This window comes from Heptranchias perlo, chromosome 40, assembly GCF_035084215.1.
Source record: "Heptranchias perlo isolate sHepPer1 chromosome 40, sHepPer1.hap1, whole genome shotgun sequence".
Classification (NCBI taxonomy): Eukaryota; Metazoa; Chordata; class Chondrichthyes; order Hexanchiformes; family Hexanchidae; genus Heptranchias; species Heptranchias perlo.
In genome coordinates, this window is record NC_090364.1 from 3,343,923 (window position 1) to 3,364,550 (window position 20,628).

Genomic DNA, 20,628 nt, shown 5'->3' on the forward strand with positions numbered 1-20,628 from the left:
TCCATTCTGGGCCAGCCGCCCATCCTCCACCCTCCGTAAACTTCAGCTCATCCAAAACTCCACTACCTGTATCCTATCCCGCACCAAGTGCCTCTCAACCATCCCCCCTCGGGGGTGCCAACCCTCCAGGATTGTCCTGGAGTCTCCAGGAATTGAAGATCAATCTCCAGGACACTTGCTATGAGCAACTCCCAGGAGAAAAATCATAGGGGGCCTGAAACAAAATTCAGTTGTTTTTCATTTTCTTTGAACATTTTTGTTTATTTGTTATAAAAGTATTGGTGATGGGGGAAAAAGGGGCTGTTTGACTAACAGTCAAGGTTAATCCAATCGGGTAACAAAGAGTCTGTTCCCTTTCTCATTGGCCGTGGGGAGGCTGCACGCCTGGAGGATGGGCCAATGGCGGGAGAGTGGGGACGGGACGGTTCGAGGTGGGAGGTCATGTGATGAAACCTCCAGAGTTGGCAACCCTAATCTCCCCTGTTTCCTTGGTCCCCCCCACCACCCAAAGTCTCAAATTTGAAATTCTCATCCTTGTGCTTAATTCTCTCCATGGCTCATCCTTCCCAATCTCTGTAACCTACACCAGCAGAACAAATCCCTCCCTAGCCCCCAAACTCTCTGTTCCTGTGCCTCATCCCCTCTCACCCGACCATTGACGGCTGTGCCTTCAGCTGCCCGGGCCCCACGCTCTGAAATTCCCCCCACTAAACTCTTCCCATCTCATTTTTTTTTTAACTGAGAAACCTGGTCCCAAAGTGCAGGGCATCACCAAGGTTCAAAAGAATAGGGAGAAGTGGGAAATCAAGAACAGGGGGCTAGGTGAGAGTAACCTTGTTTTTTTGTTTAAAAGCTCGAAAGATCAAGGATATTTAAAATGATAAAAGGATTCAATAGGGTAGATAAAGACAATCTATTTCTTCTGATGGGTGGAATTCAGAACAAGAAGGCATAACTTTAATAATAGAGCCAGGCCATTTAGGAGCGAAATCAGGGAGCACTTCTTCACACAAAGGGCGCAGAAATCTGGAAACGCTGTGGATGCTGGGGGGTGAATTGAAACTTTCAAGACTGAGAGCGATAGATTTTTGTTGGGTAAGGGTATCGAGGGATATGGAGCAAAGGGGGGAAAATGGAGTGGAGGTGCAGATCAGCCATGTTCTAATTGATTGGCGGAACAGGCTCGAGGGACTGAATGGCCTCCTCCTGTTCCTATAAGGAGGAAGGGAAGCCTGAAAGAGGTAAATCTAAATATTTTTTAAAAGATAAAAGGAAGTGTAACATACTTGGGAGGAGGAGAGGGGGGAGGCAGATGACATTTATGAACCTTAAAATGTTGTCTCAGACTGTTTACGGTGGCCTTTGAACTCTTTTGAGTGCGTTACAGTCTTGTAACACAATCCCAGCCACCCGTTATTCCCTGGTTAGATTCTAATGAAGACGGAGAGGAAATATAAAGACGTTTCCTGATTGAAACCGAGATTCACTGCAGGTGTTCCCAAAACATTGCTATTTTATCATTTTCATTTTCATCTCCATAGAGATCAACAATATTGATAAAAAATTATGGGGTGACAAACAGTTGTCCTGCTCAGCTTTGCCTTCAGTTGGCCCAGTACTCTGATCCTTTTTTTTAAATTCGACCTTTGTGTCGAGAATAAATCAAACAATGGCGAATGCACGACGAGACAAACACACGGAGTTAGAACACCTACAATCCGAGCAGCAGAAAATAAACTTCCCCTTGTGCAGAAATGTGACTCAAACCTCTGTCCCTACATTTAGCAAACTTCCTGTGGTTTCTTAAAGAGGAAACTTGCAGCTTTGGGTTGCCTCATGACTTTTCTTTTATATTTACAAAGCGTTTGCTGCAACGCTCGTCAGGCGACCAGACACAAACCCTCTGCTTCTCTGCTTCAGCGCAAATTTCTCTCTCAAGAATATTGATGTTAAGACTCAACCACAAGAACAACTTGCATTTATATAGCGCCTTTAACGTAGCAAAACGTGCCAAGGCGCTTCACAGGAGCGATTATCAAACAAAATTTGACACCGAACCACATGGGACAGTGTAGAGGGAGCTTTACTTTGTATCTAACGCATGGTGTACATGCCCTGGGAGTGTTTGATGGGACAGTGTAGAGGGAGCTTTACTTTGTATCTAACCCATGCTGTACCTGCCCTGGGAGTGTTTGATGGGACAGTGTAGAGGGAGCTTTACTTTGTATCTAACCCATGCTGTACCTGCCCTGGGAGTGTTTGATGGGACAGTGTAGAGGGAGCTTTACTTTGTATCTAACCCGTGCTGTACCTGCCCTGGGAGTGTTTGATGGGACAGTGTAGAGGGAGCTTTACTCTGTATCGAACCCGTGCTGTACCTGCCCTGGGAGTGTTTGATGGGACAGTGTAGAGGGAGCTTTACTTTATATCTGACCATTCTATATCTTATACTTGAAGGGTAGTGTGGAGAGAGGGTCGTTCTACAGAGCTGATTCCCCAATCAACTGCTCCCAGCAAGGAGCGTACTCACAGGGAGCTACTGTTGACACTCGGTTCGGAAATTGGAAAGTGTTGCATTCCCCAATACTGACACACTCTGATAAGCAGTGGATTTACGAGGGAGCAGGAAGTGGAATGGGGAAGCTTATACTCGTGCAAAGCAAAAAAAATTGATCATGTGCATTCATTCACCCTGTGCTCAGCTCATTGTCCACATTTTAAACAGTAGAAATTAGGCCATTTAAGATTGGGTTTTGGTGCGAGAAATCTCCTGATTTCTGTATTTTTAACCTGAATCAACCCATTCTTTTCACAATATACAAAACAAAACAGAATATTCAAAACAATTAGACAGTGAAAGTGTACTTTTTTTTTGGAAGGGGATCGAACGGTGAGACCGCCTTAAAGAGAAATGTCAGCTATGCAAATGACCCTCTCCCGCGGGCGGGGGCGGGCAGGAGAGGGTTGCTTTCTGCCGCCATATCAGCCCCCAGAGATTTCCGGGCCTCAGTATTCAAGGTGGAAAGTGTTCCATTCCCCAGAACGAGCAACCCTAAGAAAGAAAGAACTTGCATTTATATAGCGCCTTTCACAACCTCAGGATGTCCCAAAGTGCTTTACAACCAATGAAGTACTTTTTGAACTGTGGACACAGTCGTAATGTAGGAAACGGGGCAGCCAATTTGCACACAGCAAGATCCCACAAACAGCAATGTGATAAAGGATCGCACAATCTGTTTTTTTTTAGTGATGTTGTTTGAGGGATAAATATTGGCCCAGGACACCGGGGAGAACTCCCCTGCTCTTTTTCGAATAGTGGCCGTGGGATCTTTTACGTCCACCTGAGAGGGCAGATGGGGCCTCAGTTTAACGTCTCATCCGAAAGACGGCACCTCCGACCGCAATAGCGCTCCCTCATTGGGAGTTTCAGCCTAGATTTTTTTGAAGAGCACGAAATTCACAAAAATAAGAAAGGACAGTTTGTTTACCATAACTGACTGGAGAGATTTACACTGGGCCAGGTGGGGGAGCATTGCACGGAGACTCTGAGTGACAGGAGTTCAGGTACTGCATTTGTCATCTCCTTTTCTGGTCAATCTCTGTTGACCTGTGACAGGATCAGCTCCTTTCCCTCTCAGTGACTGGGATTTTACGGTCCATTATGGTTGGAAAATCGAGGGCTGGGGTTGCAGAATTTCCAGAATTCCACTACCTGGGATGGGAGGGCATGCCAAGCGGAAAATCCCAGCTATGGACAAACATCCCGGATTTCCAATGCGCATTTGTGGATCAGTACTGTCTGGGCCTTTGGCATAAGTTTGAACATAGAAACATAGGAACAGGAGCAGGCCATTCAGCCCCTTGAGCCTGTTCCATCATTCAATTAGATCATGGCTGATCTGTATCTTAACTCCATCTACCTGCCTTGCTTCCGTAACCTTTAATACCCTTACCTAACAAAAATCTATCAGTCTCAATTTTAAAATTCTCAATTGACTCCCAGCTTTTTGGGGGAGAGAGTTCCAGATTTCCACTCCCCTTTGTGTGAAGAGGTGTTTCCTGACATCACCCCTGAACGGCCGAGCTCTAATTTTAATTGTTATGCCCCCTTGTTCTGGACTCCCCCCACCAGAGAAAATAGTTTCTCTCCATCTACCCTATCGAATCCCCTAAACATCCTAAACACCTCAATGAGATCACCCCTTAATCTTCTATACTCGAGGGAATACAAGCCTAGTTTATGCAACCCGTCCTCATAATTTAACCCTTTTAGCCCCGGTATCATTCTGGTGAATCTGCGCTGCACCCCCTCCAAGGCCAATATATCCTTCCTGAGGTGTGGTATGGCTTCTTCTGAGGGGCTGATCTTTGCTAAGTGAGAGAGAGAGACAAGTATTTTCCCCTCTCCTTCTCCCCTCTTTGACAAATGCCCTTTCCTTTGGACAAATGCTGAATTTTCCATTGCTGGTAGGCAGGCAGGCAAGTCACACTGCTTGGTTTCTGCAGCGCTCTAATTCTGCACCAAATGGTGGTTGGCCCAGTCACATATTCTTGCAGAGCTGACTTCCTTAATGAAAAAAAAAATTTTTTTTCAAACTTTTAAACAAAATCCCCCTTTCCTTCGGTGCTGGGGCACGGGTTCCACTGCTGTCAGCAGACAAACCAGCCCCTCGCTCAAATGATCGCTCTTCACACCCACTGAGTTTCGGCAGGGCTATTCGACTGTGGAGGGAGCATCAAGTCCCAACCCAGTCCTGTCCTCATCCAAAGTCCACGTTTTTCACCTCCTGTCACTAGGTAGTGACCTGGAGCAGATATCCTGACTGATTTCTTCACTTTCCTGGCAGAGGGGCACTCCCCCCCTTACTACTGCCACTCTGCCTAGGACTAGCTAGCCCAACGCAGAACCAAAGGATCAAAATTGGGTTCTTTCCTGGTCTTTAAGGCGCAGCACCACATTAGTCGGTTGATCAATCAGTACAATCGGTTTGACATTGAGCTAAAATACGTAGAAATAAACATTTTATTGGGAGCTCAGGCTCGGCAATTTTGTATAAAATCCTTCGCCAGTGAGATCCTGGATGGAATCAAAGGACTCTGTGCATCGGTCCCAATTCACAGCGTCAGAGAGCTCGATAGCAATTGAGAGGGAAATTCACACAAAATCACTGCTCCCAAGCTGACCCACACCTACATTTTTAGTTCATGAAACAGGAACCACGGAGGAACGACGATCGCCAATAAATTTATAGAAATGTTCCTTTTCGCAGCACGTGGGGATTATTTGGCAATTGAAATGATCAAACTTCCTCTTCAGCACACTCGTCTCACCATGCATGGAGGAGCTGGATAATTAAACCTTCAAGGGATGTTCCTGTGCCCCTTGGGCTGGAGAGGAGAAACATCAGGCAGGGTTCCTGATCGCTATCCAGCGGCTCGCTGCGAAGTGCCTGTCAGGTGAGGACACCATTGGGTTTGGCTGTGATGCTACCCCCACTGTTGAATAGCCTGCCAATGCTCAGAAGTGAAGATGGCTGAAACCCTCTGGAAACGTATCCCAGCAACCATCAGTGCCTTCCAGAAAATGGGCTCGGAAATTGGAGGGACTATGGTTTTTCTAATGAAGGAATGCAGATCAAAAGGATGGGAATGGGAGGAGGCCATTCAGCCCCTCAAGTCTGTTCCACCATTCAATTAGATCATGGCTGATCTGTATCTCAAGTCCAGGAGCAGTTTCAATGACTGATCTCGGCCAGTTTCTCCCAAAAGCCGCCTAGGCCCTAAGCTCTGGAATTGCCTCTCGAAACCTCTCCGCCTCTCTCTCCTCCTTTCAGACGCTCCTTAAAACCTACCTCTTTGACCAAGCTTTTGGTCACCTGTCCTAATATCTCCTTATGTGGCTCGGTGTCAAATTTTCGGTGTCAAATTTTGTTTGATAATCGCTCCTGCGAAGCGCCTTGGGAGGTTTTGCTATGTTAAAGGCACTATATAAATGCCAGGTGTTGTTGTTGTATCTTGCAGCCTGAGTGTTTGCATGTGGTGTATGAGCAGGGGAGGTTTCCATTGTCATAATTCAGCATAACAAAGAGCTTCAGGAAATGGGCTGTGCTCTACATTCATCCTATGGGCCAGTGTGCAACACCTTTCTGAAGCATTATGATGCAATGTAACCAGACATATAGACCATACAGTGCACACTGCTTGTATCAGGTTGAGTTATCAAACAAAATTTGACACCAAGCCACATAAGGAGATGTTAGGACAGGTGACCAAAAGTTTTGGTCAAAGAAGTAGGTTTTAAGGAGCTTAGGGCTCAGGCAGCTGAAGGCACGGCCGCCAATGGCGGAACAATGAAAATTGGGGATGCACAAGAGGCCTGAATAGGGGGAGCACAAAGATCTCAGAGGGTCGTAGGGGTGGAGGAGGTTACAGAGATAGGGAGGGTTGGAGGGCTGGAGGAGGTTACAGAGATAGGGAGGGTTGTAGGGCTCTGGGAGGTTACAGAGATAGGGAGGGGTGTAGGGCTGGAGGAGGTTTCAGAGATAGGGAGGGTTGTAGGGCTCTGGGAGGTTACAGAGATAGGGAGGGGTGTAGGGCTGGAGGAGGTTTCAGAAATAGGGAGGGTTGTAGGGCTCTGGGAGCACCAAATTTGGGATTAAGAATCATTGCCAGGGAAACATAGAGGGAGTTCTTCTCTGCACCTGCCCCATGATTAGTAAACTACCTGAATGCACTCCGTGTGGGTAATCCTGACTCTCCTAACACTGGCCCCTGTCTCTCTCGGTCACTGCCTCTGATTCACGCAGTCATATTTTACCTCCCTCGGATATACTTGTACATTCTGCAGTGGGATCTGTTTGCTTGATTCTGCTCTTTGTGTGGCATGAAACATAAATGCCTCTGTCCTATTGTCAGTCTCCCTCATATACAAACACAAACAAAGTATAACTGAGTCTATTAGTGAGTCTCCTAGTGACAGGTTCCCGGAACAACCTGGTTTATTAGTGAGTCTCCTAGTGACAGGTTCACAATGTAGTTTATTAGTGAGTCTCCTAGTGACAGGTTCACAATGTAGTTTATTAGTGAGTCTCCTAGTGACAGGTTCACAATGTAGTTTATTAGTGAGTCTCCCAGTGACAGGTTCTCTGGATAATCTAGTTTATTCATTGGTCAGTTCATCTCATTGCTGTCTGTGGGACCTTGCAGTGTCCAAATTCTCTGCCACATCCCCTGATATAACAATAGCACTTCCAAAGCAACTGATTGGCCATGAGACGTTTCGAGACGAGGACGTGATAGGAGGTGCTTTCTTTAAAAAAAAAACCCACATACCCTTCAGATAATCGGGAGGGGGCGACCATAAAAAAGATAGGGAAAAGCTTCACTTAAAATCCCACCGTTTCCTCGCAATGTAAGTGATTCATAAACGTCAGTCTTGCTTTAAGACAAGTTTCCTTTTTACCCCTTGTGGGAGGGAACAGATATACTGAACACACGCCTACTACACTGGACTGTGCAGTAGAGTAGGAACCACAACTCCAAGTGAAGTAAAGTACACACACACATCTATCTATATATATCTATATAATTTTTTAAAAAATTATGATGAAGAAACAGTTTAATCGGATGTTACAGCTCGCAAACCACACTGCCGGCAGGTAAGAAACGATCAGAAGATCGGTGTAAGATTTTTCAAACGGGTTTGCCTGTTGGTTTTGCAATACTCAAATTAGGAAGTAACTCTCTTGCCGATGTATTTGACTTCAGCAGAACTTTTGTCATATAAAAAAAGGGGAATTGTTGCTGTCGGACAGGAAACACCAACTGGACTAATAATCATGAGACTGTATAACAGGGGACGGCACAGGGGACTGATTTGTCTGGGTGCCTTTTTTTTTGGTCGCGGAATCGTAACTGTAGGAACGGATTCATGATTTCGGTATAAATAGCAGTCTTCCCTCTCCTCCCCTCCCCCACTTTTTGACGTTGGGGAGCTGAGGCACAGGCTAAACCCCCATGGACTCCCATCGTGCACCCCCTCGTGAGCCCTGCTCCTCACTGAGGGCGGGGGGGGGTAAGGGATCACGGAATTACTCCTTGGCACCTTGGCCTGATTGTTTTCAGGGCAGAGCGTGGCACTGTTATCTTTTGGCCAATCCGACCGGCCAGTACCGAAGAGTCCAGTGTTACCAAGGCCCTTAATTCCACCCCTCCCCGGAGAATTTCCCACAGACCCGTCTTATTCTAGGAGCAAGTTCCTGTTAATTCTCCTGCCGTTACTTTCAGCAGCATTTCTTTCGAGCTCCCAAAATAAAGACGAAACCACCAATACCAGAGTGTAGCTCTCAGATTCTGCCTGTACAGGTGGAACTCTCTACACCCACAGGACAATCTTAGCATCATGGCCTGCTGCTGCTTCCGATTCCCCTCTCCCCCGCCTCCTCCTCCTCCCCGCCCCCCCCCCCCGTAGAATCGTTCCCGGCTTCAAAGACTTACCTCCGTGGAGTACGAGAGCCTACAGAGCGTGAGCAACAATCTCGATTTCAGTCATAATTTATTGATTTTGCACGTGCGATTTGTGAATTTCTCTCTCTTTTCGCTTGGCAAGTCCTGCAAAATTATGGTGTAAAATCAATAAATTGTTAAAATCCAGTGTTGACATCTTTCCTGTTGTACGCTCTCCCCATCCCCCTGGTTGCATCCTACATTACAGCACAAAAGGAGGGCATTCGGCCCATCGCGCCTGTGCCACCATGCCTGACCTCTCTGCTCTAATCCCATTTCCCTTTCCCCACGTCCTTTAATATTCCTCCTTTACACATACTTATCCAAGTCCCTTTCAAAATGTTTCAGTCTCTGTCTCCTTGTGATAAAACATTCCATGTTCTAATGACACTCGTTGTTAAAAAAGGATTCCTTCCAACTTCCCCCTTCGTTCTCCGAGTGACATTCATTGGTCTGTGCCCCTTGTTACCGACTCACCAACCAGTGGAATCAATCTTTCCCTCGTCACCTTCTGAAACCCAATTCATAATTTTGAAAACCTCGATTACCCTCTTATTTATCTCAGATCCAGGACGTAAAATGCTTCCGTTTTTGTCGAGCTCTGCTTGTTAACGATATCTTTTCATTCCTGGCCTCGTCCTCCTGAAGCTTCACTGTCCCCTTTCTATGGTTCAATTATCCTTCCGACTATGAGGGTCTCAGAACTGCAACCAATACATGACTGTGTCTAACCAACCCCTAAGACTGGGGGCCCAGAAATTGGGTGATGCTGAGCCCGTTTTACAGGCGTAAAATGGGTCACCAAGGTTCCAATATGGCGCCTGGCTTTGCGCAAGTTTATTCCGCGCCAGAAGTGCGCCACCCGCCATATTGGTTAGGGCTTCGCTGCAGGCGTGCAGAGGATATGCAAATCAGGGGCCTAACGCCTGTTTCAGGCCCCTTCGTGAAATTGGACTGCGAATGACCACAGCACGGTGCGGTCAGTTTCCTTGGCCGCATAGCGGCCAAACCAGCCGTCCTTAAAGGGACCGCTGGACGCTGCCACCCGAAAAGCAAGCTTTAAGTTTTTTACCTACCAGAATGTGGAGCCAGGAGGAGCCCTCGACCGACATCTGAGCTGATCAAGCCTGCTGCCCACCGGCGACCGGTCTGGCCCTACATGTGACTCCAGTCCCACACCAACATGGTCGACTCTTATCAACCCTCTGAAGGGGCCTAGTAAACCATGCACTTGAATCAAACAGAATCAAATGGAAGGTTATGGTGATAACGTATAAACACCAGCACAGACTAGTTGGGCCGAATGGCCTGTTTCTGTGCTGTAGATTCTGCGTAATTCTATGAAAGAAGGCCCACCACCTTCTCAGGGCAACTAGGGATGGGCAAGAAATATCGGCCTTGCCTGTGACGCCCACATCCTGAGAATGAATTTTTTAAAAAGGTGACATGGTTTCCCAGGATTCCTGCAGCTCTGGATTGATCCACAGGCTAGTCTCATCTTGCGACCCCCTCCCCCAACATGAGGACTTATCTCGAACTTTCTCACAAACTCCTACCTAAAATTGAGAGTCCTTTGAGCAAAAAGCCCTCCTCTTGGAATAGGGGCGTCCCAGCTTTCCGCCCCCTTGGGCCATTTAGGGCTACACCGTGGAACTTTGAAGGCGACACATGAGCCTAGATTGGATATGTTGGGAATTCCAATTGGGAATCGACTCGTCCGATTTTAACCCCTCTCACACACTATTCCCGTTCAGCAGAGGAGTTAAAATCGACCCCTTATAAATCTGGAGTCAAGACCCAAACTGGTTCCGAAGTGAAGTGAGATAGAAGGCGTTGTCTCACACTTCAGTGTAACACCACACGGTGCAAAGTCTCAAACCTGGTTTGCAAAGTCGAACACTTTGTAAACCTAAATAAGCTTAATTTAAATAATTGGAGAGTAGAGATTCTCCCCTCCCCGCTCCCTGAACATTTTAATCCCTAACTGTTGGGGGACAGGTATTTCCACGCTGTATCCAGGCATGCTCATAACTCTCTGAGGCAGGACGGTTAGAATCTCAGCTAAGCAGCAGAGCAGTGTCAATAGGCCGCTTCCTGGTTAGAACTCAAAGTGAAATGGCTGGTGTCAGACTGCTCGTTGCCATGTAACTACACCGTTAATCACAATTATTTGCATAACTGCTGCTGAAACCCTCATCCATGCTATTGTTACCTCCAAACTCGAAAGTTCCAATGCTCCCCTGGCCGGCCTCCCATTTTTTTTATTCGTTCACGGGATGTGGGCCTCGCTGGCGAGGCCGGCATTTATTGCCCATCCCTAATTGCCCTTGAGAAGGTGGTGGTGAGCCGCCTTCTTGAACCGCTGCAGTCCGTGTGGTGAAGGTTCTCCCACAATGCTGTTAGGTAGGGAGTTCCAGGATTTTGACCCAGCGACGATGAAGGAACGGCGATATATTTCCAAGTCAGGATGGTGTGTGACTTGGAGGGGAACGTGCAGGTGGTGTTGTTCCCATGTGCCTGCTGCTCTTGTCCTTCTAGGTGGTGGAGGTCGTGGGTTTGGGAGGTGCTGTCGAAGAAGCCTTGGCGAGTTGCTGCAGTGCATCCTGTGGATGGTACACACTGCAGCCACTGTGCACCGATGGTGAAGGGAGTGAATGTTTAGGGTGGTGGATGGGGTGCCAATCAAGCGGGCTGCTTTATCTTGGATAGTGTGGAGCTTCTTGAGTGTTGTTGGAGCTGCACTCATCCAGGCAAGTGGAGAGTATTTCATCACACTCCTGACTTGTGCCTTGTAGATGGTGGAAAGGCTTTGGGGAGTCAGGAGGTGAGTCACTCGCTGCAGAATTCCCAGCCTCCGACCTGCTCTCGTAGCCATAGTATTTATATGGCTGGTCCAGTTAAGTTTCTGGTCAATGGTGACCCCCTCCGTAAACTTGAGCTCATCCAAAACTCTGCTGGCCCATATCCTAACCCGCACCAAGTCCCGTTCACCCATCACTCTTATGCTTGCTAACCTACTCCCGGTCCGGGAACGACTCGATTTTAAAATCCTCAGCCTTGCTTTCAAATCCCTCCATGGCCTTGCCCCTCCCTATCTCTGTAACCTCCTCCAGCCCCACAACCCTCCCGTTCCTCCAATTCTGGCCACTTGCCCATCCCCGATTTCCTTCGCTCCACCATTGGCGGCCGTGCCCCAGCTGCCTGGGCCCTAAGCTCTGAATTCCCTCCCCAAACCTCTCTGCCTCTCTATCCTGCTTTATGACGCTTCTTAAAACCTATCTCTTTGACCAAGCTTTTGGTCACCTGTCCTAATGTCTCCATCTTTGGCTCGGTGTCAATTTTTGTCTGAAAACGCTCCTGTGAAGCGTCATGGGACGTTTTGCTATGTTAAAGGCACGATATAATTTGGTGTTAATTCTAAATGTTTGTAATGGTCACCTTGTGACCAGGAACTGGGATTCGAACAGTTTCTGTGCAGTGTCCTTTCACTTCTGGGATTTGGCTTTGAATGTAGCCTCTGTGGGAAAATCAATAGCATAGAACATCAGGAAACGTTCCTTCATCAATGGGTTAGACACTGCCCTTCTAACTCCGGGACTTGGGGTTGAATTCGGCCCAGACTGATGCGTTGGAAGCTTTTCCTTTCTGTCAGCTCTCAGGGTTCCATGCAAAAGCAGTCTGAGGCAGTCGAAACCAAGTTTCTAACACGCATGAGTTGGTAGCGCAAAGATGTCCTCGATTTAATGCAAGTTGAATCTAAATGGACATACTCATTCCAAGACGTCACAAGGGTAGTTGGTGCATGAAATGGAAAGTTCACACTGTGGAATAGGAGGCTTTCTTCTGAAGATGGGGATAAACGAATTGGTGACGTTCCTTGGGGGAGTTTTACCCTGCATCTAACCCACGCTACAGGAGTATACAATGAAGCAGGAGAGAAGGAGCTTAACATTATATAAAGATGTCAGCCGTGGCTCAGTGGTAGCACTCTCTCGCCTCTGAGTCAGCAGTTCATGGGTTCAAGTCCCACTCCAGAGACTTGAGCACAAAATCTAGGCTGACACTCCTGGTGCCAGTACTGAGGGAGTGCTGCACTGTCGGAGGTGCCGTCTTTCGGATGTGACGTTAAACCAAGATCCCGTCTGCCCTCTCAGGTGGATGTTAAAGATCCCTCAGCACTATTTCGAAGAAGAGTGGATCAGTTCTCCTTGGTGTCCTGGCCAATATTCATCCCTCAACCGACATCAGTAAAAACAGATTATCTGGTCATTATCACATTGCTGTTGTGGGATCTTGCTGTGTGCAAACTGGCTGCCACGTTTCCAAAATTCTAACAGTGACTACACTTCAAAAAGTATTTCATTGGCTGCAAAGCGCCTTGGGATGTCCTGAGGTCGTGAAAGACGCTATATAAATGCAAGACCTTTCTTTCTTATAATCGCAGGGCAATGGGGAGAATTAAGGTGGCGATAACTCGTCTCGTCTGGCCTGTTCTAAGTACTTGTGCTGGGAATGCTTGGTGCTGTGCGTAGGGAATTGAAGAAGCGTTTCATTCTGTGCAGCAGTCATTTCCTCCCCTCAGTTCTGCTTGTGAGGTTCACCGACTGCACATCTCTCAAGATTATCTCCAAGCAAAGCTTCTCAGTTCTTCTAGAAACCTAAAAATAACGGGTTACTTCATGAATATGTAGGAACTGCCAAATCTGCAATGGAACCCATACCAATAAACATGCAATCGCAGTCAGCGTTTGCGTTTCATTGAATCCAAGTGTAACATAGGAACAGGAGGAGGCCATTCAGCCCCTCGAGCCTGTTCCGCCATTCAATTAGATCATGGCCGATCAGTATCTTAATTCCATTTACCCGCCTTGGTTCCGTGACCCTTAATACCCTTACCCAACAAAAATCTATCAATCTCAGTTTTGAAATTTTCAATTGACCCCCAGCCTCAACAGCTTTTTGGGGGAGAGAGTTCCAGATTTCCACTCCCCTTTGTGTGAAGAAGTGCTTCCTGACATCACACCTGAACGGCCTAGCTCTAATTTTAAGGTTCTGCCCCCTTGTTCTGGACTCCCCCCACCGGAGGAAATAGTTTCTCTCTATCTACCCTATCAACTCCTTCAATCATCTTAAACACCTCAATTAGGTCACCCCTTAATCTTCTATACTCAAGGGAATTAGAAATGAAACATGGGATAGAGGTTGTCCAAGTCACTCCCTCTCAGGACATTAACACGACGGATAGTCCCACACTCCAGCAGCAGACTGTGTGAATGTGGAGAGCATAGGAGACTGGAACAAGAGTGTCGAATGCAATATCGGGAATGGACACAGGATAAGAGGGCCTACGTATTACAGTAGATTATATATGAAGTAATGTGCATTTATATAGCACCTTTCACAACCTCAGAATGCCCCAAAGTGCTTCACAGCCAATGAAGTACTTTTGAAGTGTAGTCACTGTTGTAATGTAGGAAACGTAGCAACCCACAAACAGCAGTGTGTTAATGACCAGATAATCTGTTTTAGTGATGTTGGTTGATGTTGGCCAGGACTCTTCTGCTTTCTTCGAATAGTGGCCATGGGATCTTTTATGTTCACCTGAGAGGGCAGATGGGGCCCCACTTTAATGTTTCATTCGAAAGACGGCACCTCCGACAGTGCAGCACTCCATCAGTACTGCACTGGAGTGTCAGCCTAGATTATGTGCTCAAATCACTGGCGTGGGGCGTGAACCCATGACCTTCTGACTCAGAAGCAAGAATGTCACCACTAGTTTCAGGATAAGGGGTCGGCCATTTAGGATTGAGATGAGGAGAAATTTCTTCACTCAGAGGGTGGTGAATATTTGGAATTCTCTACCCCAGAGGGCTGTGGATGCTCAGCTGTCGATAGATTTTTGGAGACTAAGGGAATCAAGGGATATGGGGATTAGGCGGGAAAGTGGAGTTGAGGTTGAAGATCAGCCATGAACTTATTGAATGGCAGAGCAGGCTCGAGGGGCCGTATGGCCTACTCCTGCTCCTTTTTCTTATATTCTTATGAACCAAGGCTGACACATATAGTAATGTAGTAATGTTTTGGGCAGGAGCTAACCATTGGTCTATCTAATCCACCTTTCCGAACCTCCCATCAGGTTCCTTTCAGTGATTTTAGATGCTGGAATTTCATTTCTGCAATCTTGGTCCAAATCTGGTCCAGATTAATGGGGTTTAAAGTCTCCTTAGCCTCCTGGCTGTCAGGGTGCCACATCAAATAAGTCTGGAGCATCTTAATGAAGATCCTAGCAGCCATGGGCCCTTAGGATGGCTGGTGCAGAATAATGTTATACTTGAGGCAGGGGCTAGTCTTCAGGGGCTGGGAGACTTTGTTGGGACGCAGTGTAGATGGCAGCAGTTGGAATGGACATGGTATTAGTGAATGTCCACGGACATCCCTCCAATATCTCGAGACGTTCATCCCAATAGTCTTGGCTGGGTCTGGACTAAGAGGGTCCAGACGTATAAAACCAGCTTCTAACCCACCGTGGCCCCCAAGGACCTGATCCTGGCTCCATTCCTGATATGGGGGTCCATGCCCTTGATTCTGTTTCCATTCACTTCCATACTCACACAGGATTGTGTCTAGGTCTTAACAGAAGGAATGGAGAAGAGATTAGTGGGTGCCTGACGGTGCCTCCTGGTGCCGACTCTCCCCCCGATGGGAGCACCGATCGGAATTTTGGGCACATGCTTCCCACAACGGAAAATCGTAGGAGCGGCACCCAAAATTCCCAATACCCTCTCCCAGTGGGAAAGGCTCCAGATGATTGCGTAAATATCTGAGCCGTATTGTATGAGATGAAAATGCAATGTACCAGGTTCCTTGCAATCTCTCAGAAGTAGTTTTTAAGTGAATCCCAGTGCTGATCTTGTGTTTTTCTTTTCTTTCCAGAAGTGAGAATTCGGAACTTCTCAGTGAAGATCTTATCCAGGTACAGCCATCTATGCTACAGAGTAATGCGACTCCACCATAGTACTGAGGGATTACTAACACTCCGATGTAGTACTGAGGGAGTACTGATACTCTAATATAGTGGTGAAAGAGTACTAACACTCCAATATAGTACTGAGAGAGTAGTAACACTCCAATGTAATACTGAGGGAGTACTAACACTCCAGTGTGGTACTGAGAGTACTAACACTCCAATGTGGTACTGAGAGCACTAACACCCCAATGTAGTACTGAGAGTACTAACACTCCAATGTAGTACTGAGAGTACTAACACTCCAATGTAGTACTGAGGGAGTACTGATACTCTAATATAGTGGTGAAAGAGTACTAACACTCCAATATAGTACTGAGAGAGTAGTAACACTCCAATGTAATACTGAGGGAGTACTAACACTCCAGTGTGGTACTGAGAGTACTAACACTCCAATGTGGTACTGAGAGCACTAACACCCCAATGTAGTACTGAGAGTACTAACACTCCAATGTAGTACTGAGAGTACTAACACTCCAATGTAGTACTGAGAGTACTAACACTCCAATGTGGTACTGAGAGCACTAACACCCCAATGTAGTACTGAGAGTACTAACACTCCAATGTAGTACTGAGAGTACTAACACTCCAATGTAGTACTGAGGGAGTACTGATACTCTAATATAGTGGTGAAAGAGTACTAACACTCCAATATGGTACTGAGAGAGTAGTAACACTCCAATGTAGTACTGAGAGTACTAACACTCCAATGTAGTACTGAGAGTACTAACACTCCAATGTGGTACTGAGAGCACTAACACCCCAATGTAGTACTGAGAGTACTAACACTCCAATGTAGTACTGAGGGAGTACTGATACTCTAATATAGTGGTGAAAGAGTACTAACACTCCAATGGTACTGAGAGAGTAGTAACACTCCAATGTAGTACTGAGAGTACTAACACTCCAATGTAGTACTGAGAGTACTAACACTCCAATGTGGTACTGAGGGAGTCCTGCTTCGTGTGAGAGGCCATCCTTAGGATGAGGCCTTAAGCTGAAGTTGCTATCGCTCTGTTCAGGTGGGTGTTTAAAGTTATAACGGGCAGGCAGTAGGGTTGCTATTCTGGACGGATGAGTTCCAATTGGTCAAAGGCCTTTCTTCATCCAGACTTTGACCGTGACCTGTTTCTATGACAATGCTGCTTTTATTAAACAAGCTGACCTCGCGCCTCTTTTGTCTCCACCTTTGCTCAGTTTGAAAACAGGATAGAGCCCGCCAAGCGGGCAACGTACAACACACACAAGAGGCTATTGGCTTGTCTTCAGGGTCAACAAGGGTCGGATCTTGAGAAGCGTCTGGTAAGTCAAGAGGCTCCATCTGTCTAGTTGAAGTCAGGAGGTCACCACTGGTGGAGAGACAGTCCTTTCCACTCTTGTAAGCGAGTGATTGTGCAAGTGATTGTCTACCGTCTACCGCACGTGAAACTTGTCCAGGCCACCACACTGACCGTGACTTAAATTATTTACCTCTGGTATTAGGCCATCTCCGCCCCAGCCAGGATCCAGTCCAGCTCTCTCGCGAAGGTACACAATGAATCAGCACTCACCTCACAAGTGGGCAACTTGTTCCATACGCCTACTATTCCTTGGGAAAAGAACTAACATCTAACCTATCATTTACCCTGTGTAATGTATTAGCATGGCCCCTGCTCCATCCCAATCTCTCTAATTGGAACAAATTATCAGTCAAGCCCCTTCATTATTTTATTGACCTCAATCAAATCACCCCAGAATCTGCACTTCCCTAAAGTATATTGACTTAGCTCTTTAAACCTATCTGGGTAGCTGAGGTGTTTTAAACTTGTAGCTATCTTCTGAATCTTTTCCAAAGCCTCTATCTCACCCGCCATGTGTGGGGACAAAACTGGATACAGTATTCTAAATAAGGCCTAACCAAGACATTATTTAATTCCACCTCTCGGCTGTGTTGCTGCCTTTCCACTCCTTGGCTAACTCTACGCTCATGCCCACTGTCCCAGGCCCCACTGTGTCCCCTTTAGGCTCACACTCTCGTCCTTTAGCCTCTCACTTGACGCCGACATGTCTCAATCACTTTTGAATGCCTTCCTGCTTCTGGGCCGAGACTACCCACATCCTCCCTGCCGGCCACTCATCGCACCCACATTCCGCCAGCCATGTGTCAACACTTAATGGTTTCTTTCATGTTTCGCAGAAAAAGATGCCCCTAATGACTCTTTCGCAGAGCATGGCGGAGAGCTGTCGAGAATTGGACAGTGAATCCTGTATCAGGTGAGTATGAAGCCATCGATTAACTTTGGAGGTTAGTGGCCTGAACAAGATCGGGGTATTGAGCCATTACTAAGGTTCCTCGCTTCCATCATTGGCCTGTGCTGTGTCAGCTTCTACCCTAAGCGAGGGGTGGGAAAGTCAGTCTGGGTCCCCTGATCCAGAGACTGGAACACATAATCTAGGCTTGGGGTCAGTTCTCCCTGGTGTCCCGCCCAATATTTATCCTTCAACCAAGACCTAAAAACAGATGATCTGGTCATTATCACACTGCTGATTGTGGGATCTTGCTGTGCGCAAATTGGCTGTCACATTTCCTACATTACAACAGTGACTACACTTCAAGAAGTACTTCATTGGCTGTAAAGCGCTTTGGGACGTCCTGAGGTCGTGAAAGGCGCTATATAAATGCAAGTTCTTTCTTCTTCTTCATTTTCCCGCCTTTGCTCCATATCACTCGACACCCTCTAACAAAAATCGATCAATCTCAGTCTTGAAAGCTCCAATTGACCCCCAGCACCCACAGCCTTTTGGGGGAGAGAGTTCCAGATTTCCACCCCCCTTTGTGTGAAAAAGTGCTTCCTGATTTCACTCCTGGATGAGTGCAGCTCCAACAACACTCAAGAAGCTCGACACCATCCAAGATAAAGCAGCCCACTTGATTGGCACCCCATCCACCACCCTAAACATTCACTCCCTTCACCACCGGCGCACTGTGGCTGCAGTGTGCACCATCCACAGGATGCACTGCAGCAACTCGCCAAGGCTTCTTCGACAGCACCTCCCAAACCCGCGACCTCTACCACCTAGAAGGACAAGAGCAGCAGGCGCATGGGAACAACACCACCTGCACGTTCCCCTCCAAGTCACACACCATCCCGACTTGGAAATATATCGCCGTTCCTTCATCGTCGCTGGGTCAAAATCCTGGAACTCCCTTCCTAACAGCACTGTGGGAGAACCGTCACCACACGGACTGCAGCGGTTCAAGAAGGCGGCTCACCACCACCTTCTCAAGGGCAATTAGGGATGGGCAATAAATGCCGGCCTTGCCAGCGACGCCCACATCCCGTGAATGAATAAAAAAAAAAAAAAAACTCCTGAACGGCCGGGCTCTAATTTTAAGATTATGTCCCCTCGTTCTTGATTCGCTCAGCAGAGGAAATAATTTCTCCGCATCTACCCCTTTATCATTTTAAGCACCTCGATCAGATCACCCCTCAATCTTCTAAACTCAAAGAAATACAAGCCAAGTTTACGCAACCTGGCCTCGTGATTTAACCCTTTAAGCCCCCAGCGTTTAGTCCAGTAGACCCCCCCACACCCCGCTCAGAGAGAGGCGCTTTGAACCGAGGCTCGGGACCTGACATGATCTTGTGCGACCCAATGCGTCGCTCAGTCCCTCCTCCCCATGGAGTCAAGTCCTGTTTCTCATATTTCAATCATTCCTCCCACAGGAAAATGATGGAGGTTTGCTGTTTCGTCGAAAGTACTTTGGCAAAGGTCCTTGCAGAACACGAACTTCAACTGGAGAAAGAGGTCCTGGATCCACTCTTTAAACTGGCTGAGGTAAGGAAAGAAAAAAAATCGCACATAACAGGGTCGGTGTATATAACGCTCAGTGTATATGGTATACTACTACTACTACTACTACTACAACTACAACAACAAAAACAACAACAACAACAACAGCTTGCATTTATATAGCACCTTTAACGTAGTAAAACGTCCCACGGCGCTTTACAGGAGCGATTATCAAACAAAATTTGACACCGAGCCACATAAGGAGATATTGGGACAGGTGACCAAAAGCTTGGTCAAAGAGGTCGGTTTTAAGGAGCGTCTTAAAGGAGGAGAGAGAGAGGCGGAGAGGTTTAGGGAGGGAATTCCAGAGCTTAGGGCCGAGGCAGCTGAAGACACGGCCGCCAATGGTGGAGCGATTAAAATCGGGGATGCGCAAGAGGCAAGAATCGGAGGAGCGCAGAGATCTCGGAGGGTTGTAGGGCTGGAGGAGGTTACAGAGATAGGGAGGGGGCGAGGCCATGGAGGAATTGGAAACAAGGATGAGAATTTTAAAATCGAGGCGTTCCCAGACCGGTCAGCGAACACAGGGGTGATGGGAGAACAAGACTTGGTGCGAGTTAGGATACGGGGCAGCAGAGTTTTGAATGAGCTCAAGTTTATGGAGGGTGGAAGATGGGAGGCCGGCCAGGTGACCATTGGAATAGTCGAGTCTGGAGGTAACAAAGGCATGGATGAGGGTTTCAGCAGCAGATGAGCTGAGGCAGGGACGGAGACGGGTGATGTTACGGAGGTGGAAGTAGGCGGTCTTGGTGATGGAGCAGATATATGGTCAGAAACTCATCTCAGGGTCAGATAGGACACCAAGGTTGCGAATGGTTTGGTCCAGCCTCAGACAGTGGCCAGGGAGAGGGATGGAGTCTGTAGGTAGGAAACGGAGTCTGCAGATGGGACCAAAGACAATGGCTTCGGTCTTCCCAATATTTAGTTGGAGGAAATTTTTGCTCATCCAGTACTGGATGGTGGACAAGCAGTGTGACAAATGAGAGACAGTGGAGGGGCCGAGGGAGGTGGTGAGGTAGAGCTGCCTGTTTTCAGCGTACATAAGGAATCTGACGTGTTTTCGGATGATGTCACCAAGGGGCAGCATTTAGATGAGAAATAGGAGGGGGCCAAGGATAGCTCCTTGGGGGGGTCTCCAGAGGTAGCGGTGCAGGAGCAGGAAGAGAAGCCATTGCAGGTGATTGTCTGGCTACAATTGGAGAGATAAGAATGGAACCAGACGAGTGCAGTCCCACCCAGCCGGGCGACGGAGGAGAGGTGCTGGA

The 20,628-nt window shown here is 47.4% G+C and overlaps 1 protein-coding gene across 1 annotated transcript in view; it reads left to right on the forward strand.

Annotated features, from left to right (window-relative positions):
• Nucleotides 1-7,514: 7,514 nt before the first annotated feature.
• Nucleotides 7,515-20,628, forward strand: part of LOC137305494 (SH3 domain-binding protein 1-like) — a 35,143-nt gene continuing 22,029 nt past the window's right edge. Inside the window, exons 1-5 of the mRNA XM_067974342.1 lie at nucleotides 7,515-7,658; nucleotides 15,439-15,478; nucleotides 16,727-16,831; nucleotides 17,706-17,782; nucleotides 19,237-19,348. Coding sequence (XP_067830443.1) covers nucleotides 7,603-7,658; nucleotides 15,439-15,478; nucleotides 16,727-16,831; nucleotides 17,706-17,782; nucleotides 19,237-19,348 — 390 coding nt within the window. The 5' untranslated portion in view covers nucleotides 7,515-7,602. The remainder of the gene's footprint in view (nucleotides 7,659-15,438; nucleotides 15,479-16,726; nucleotides 16,832-17,705; nucleotides 17,783-19,236; nucleotides 19,349-20,628) is intronic.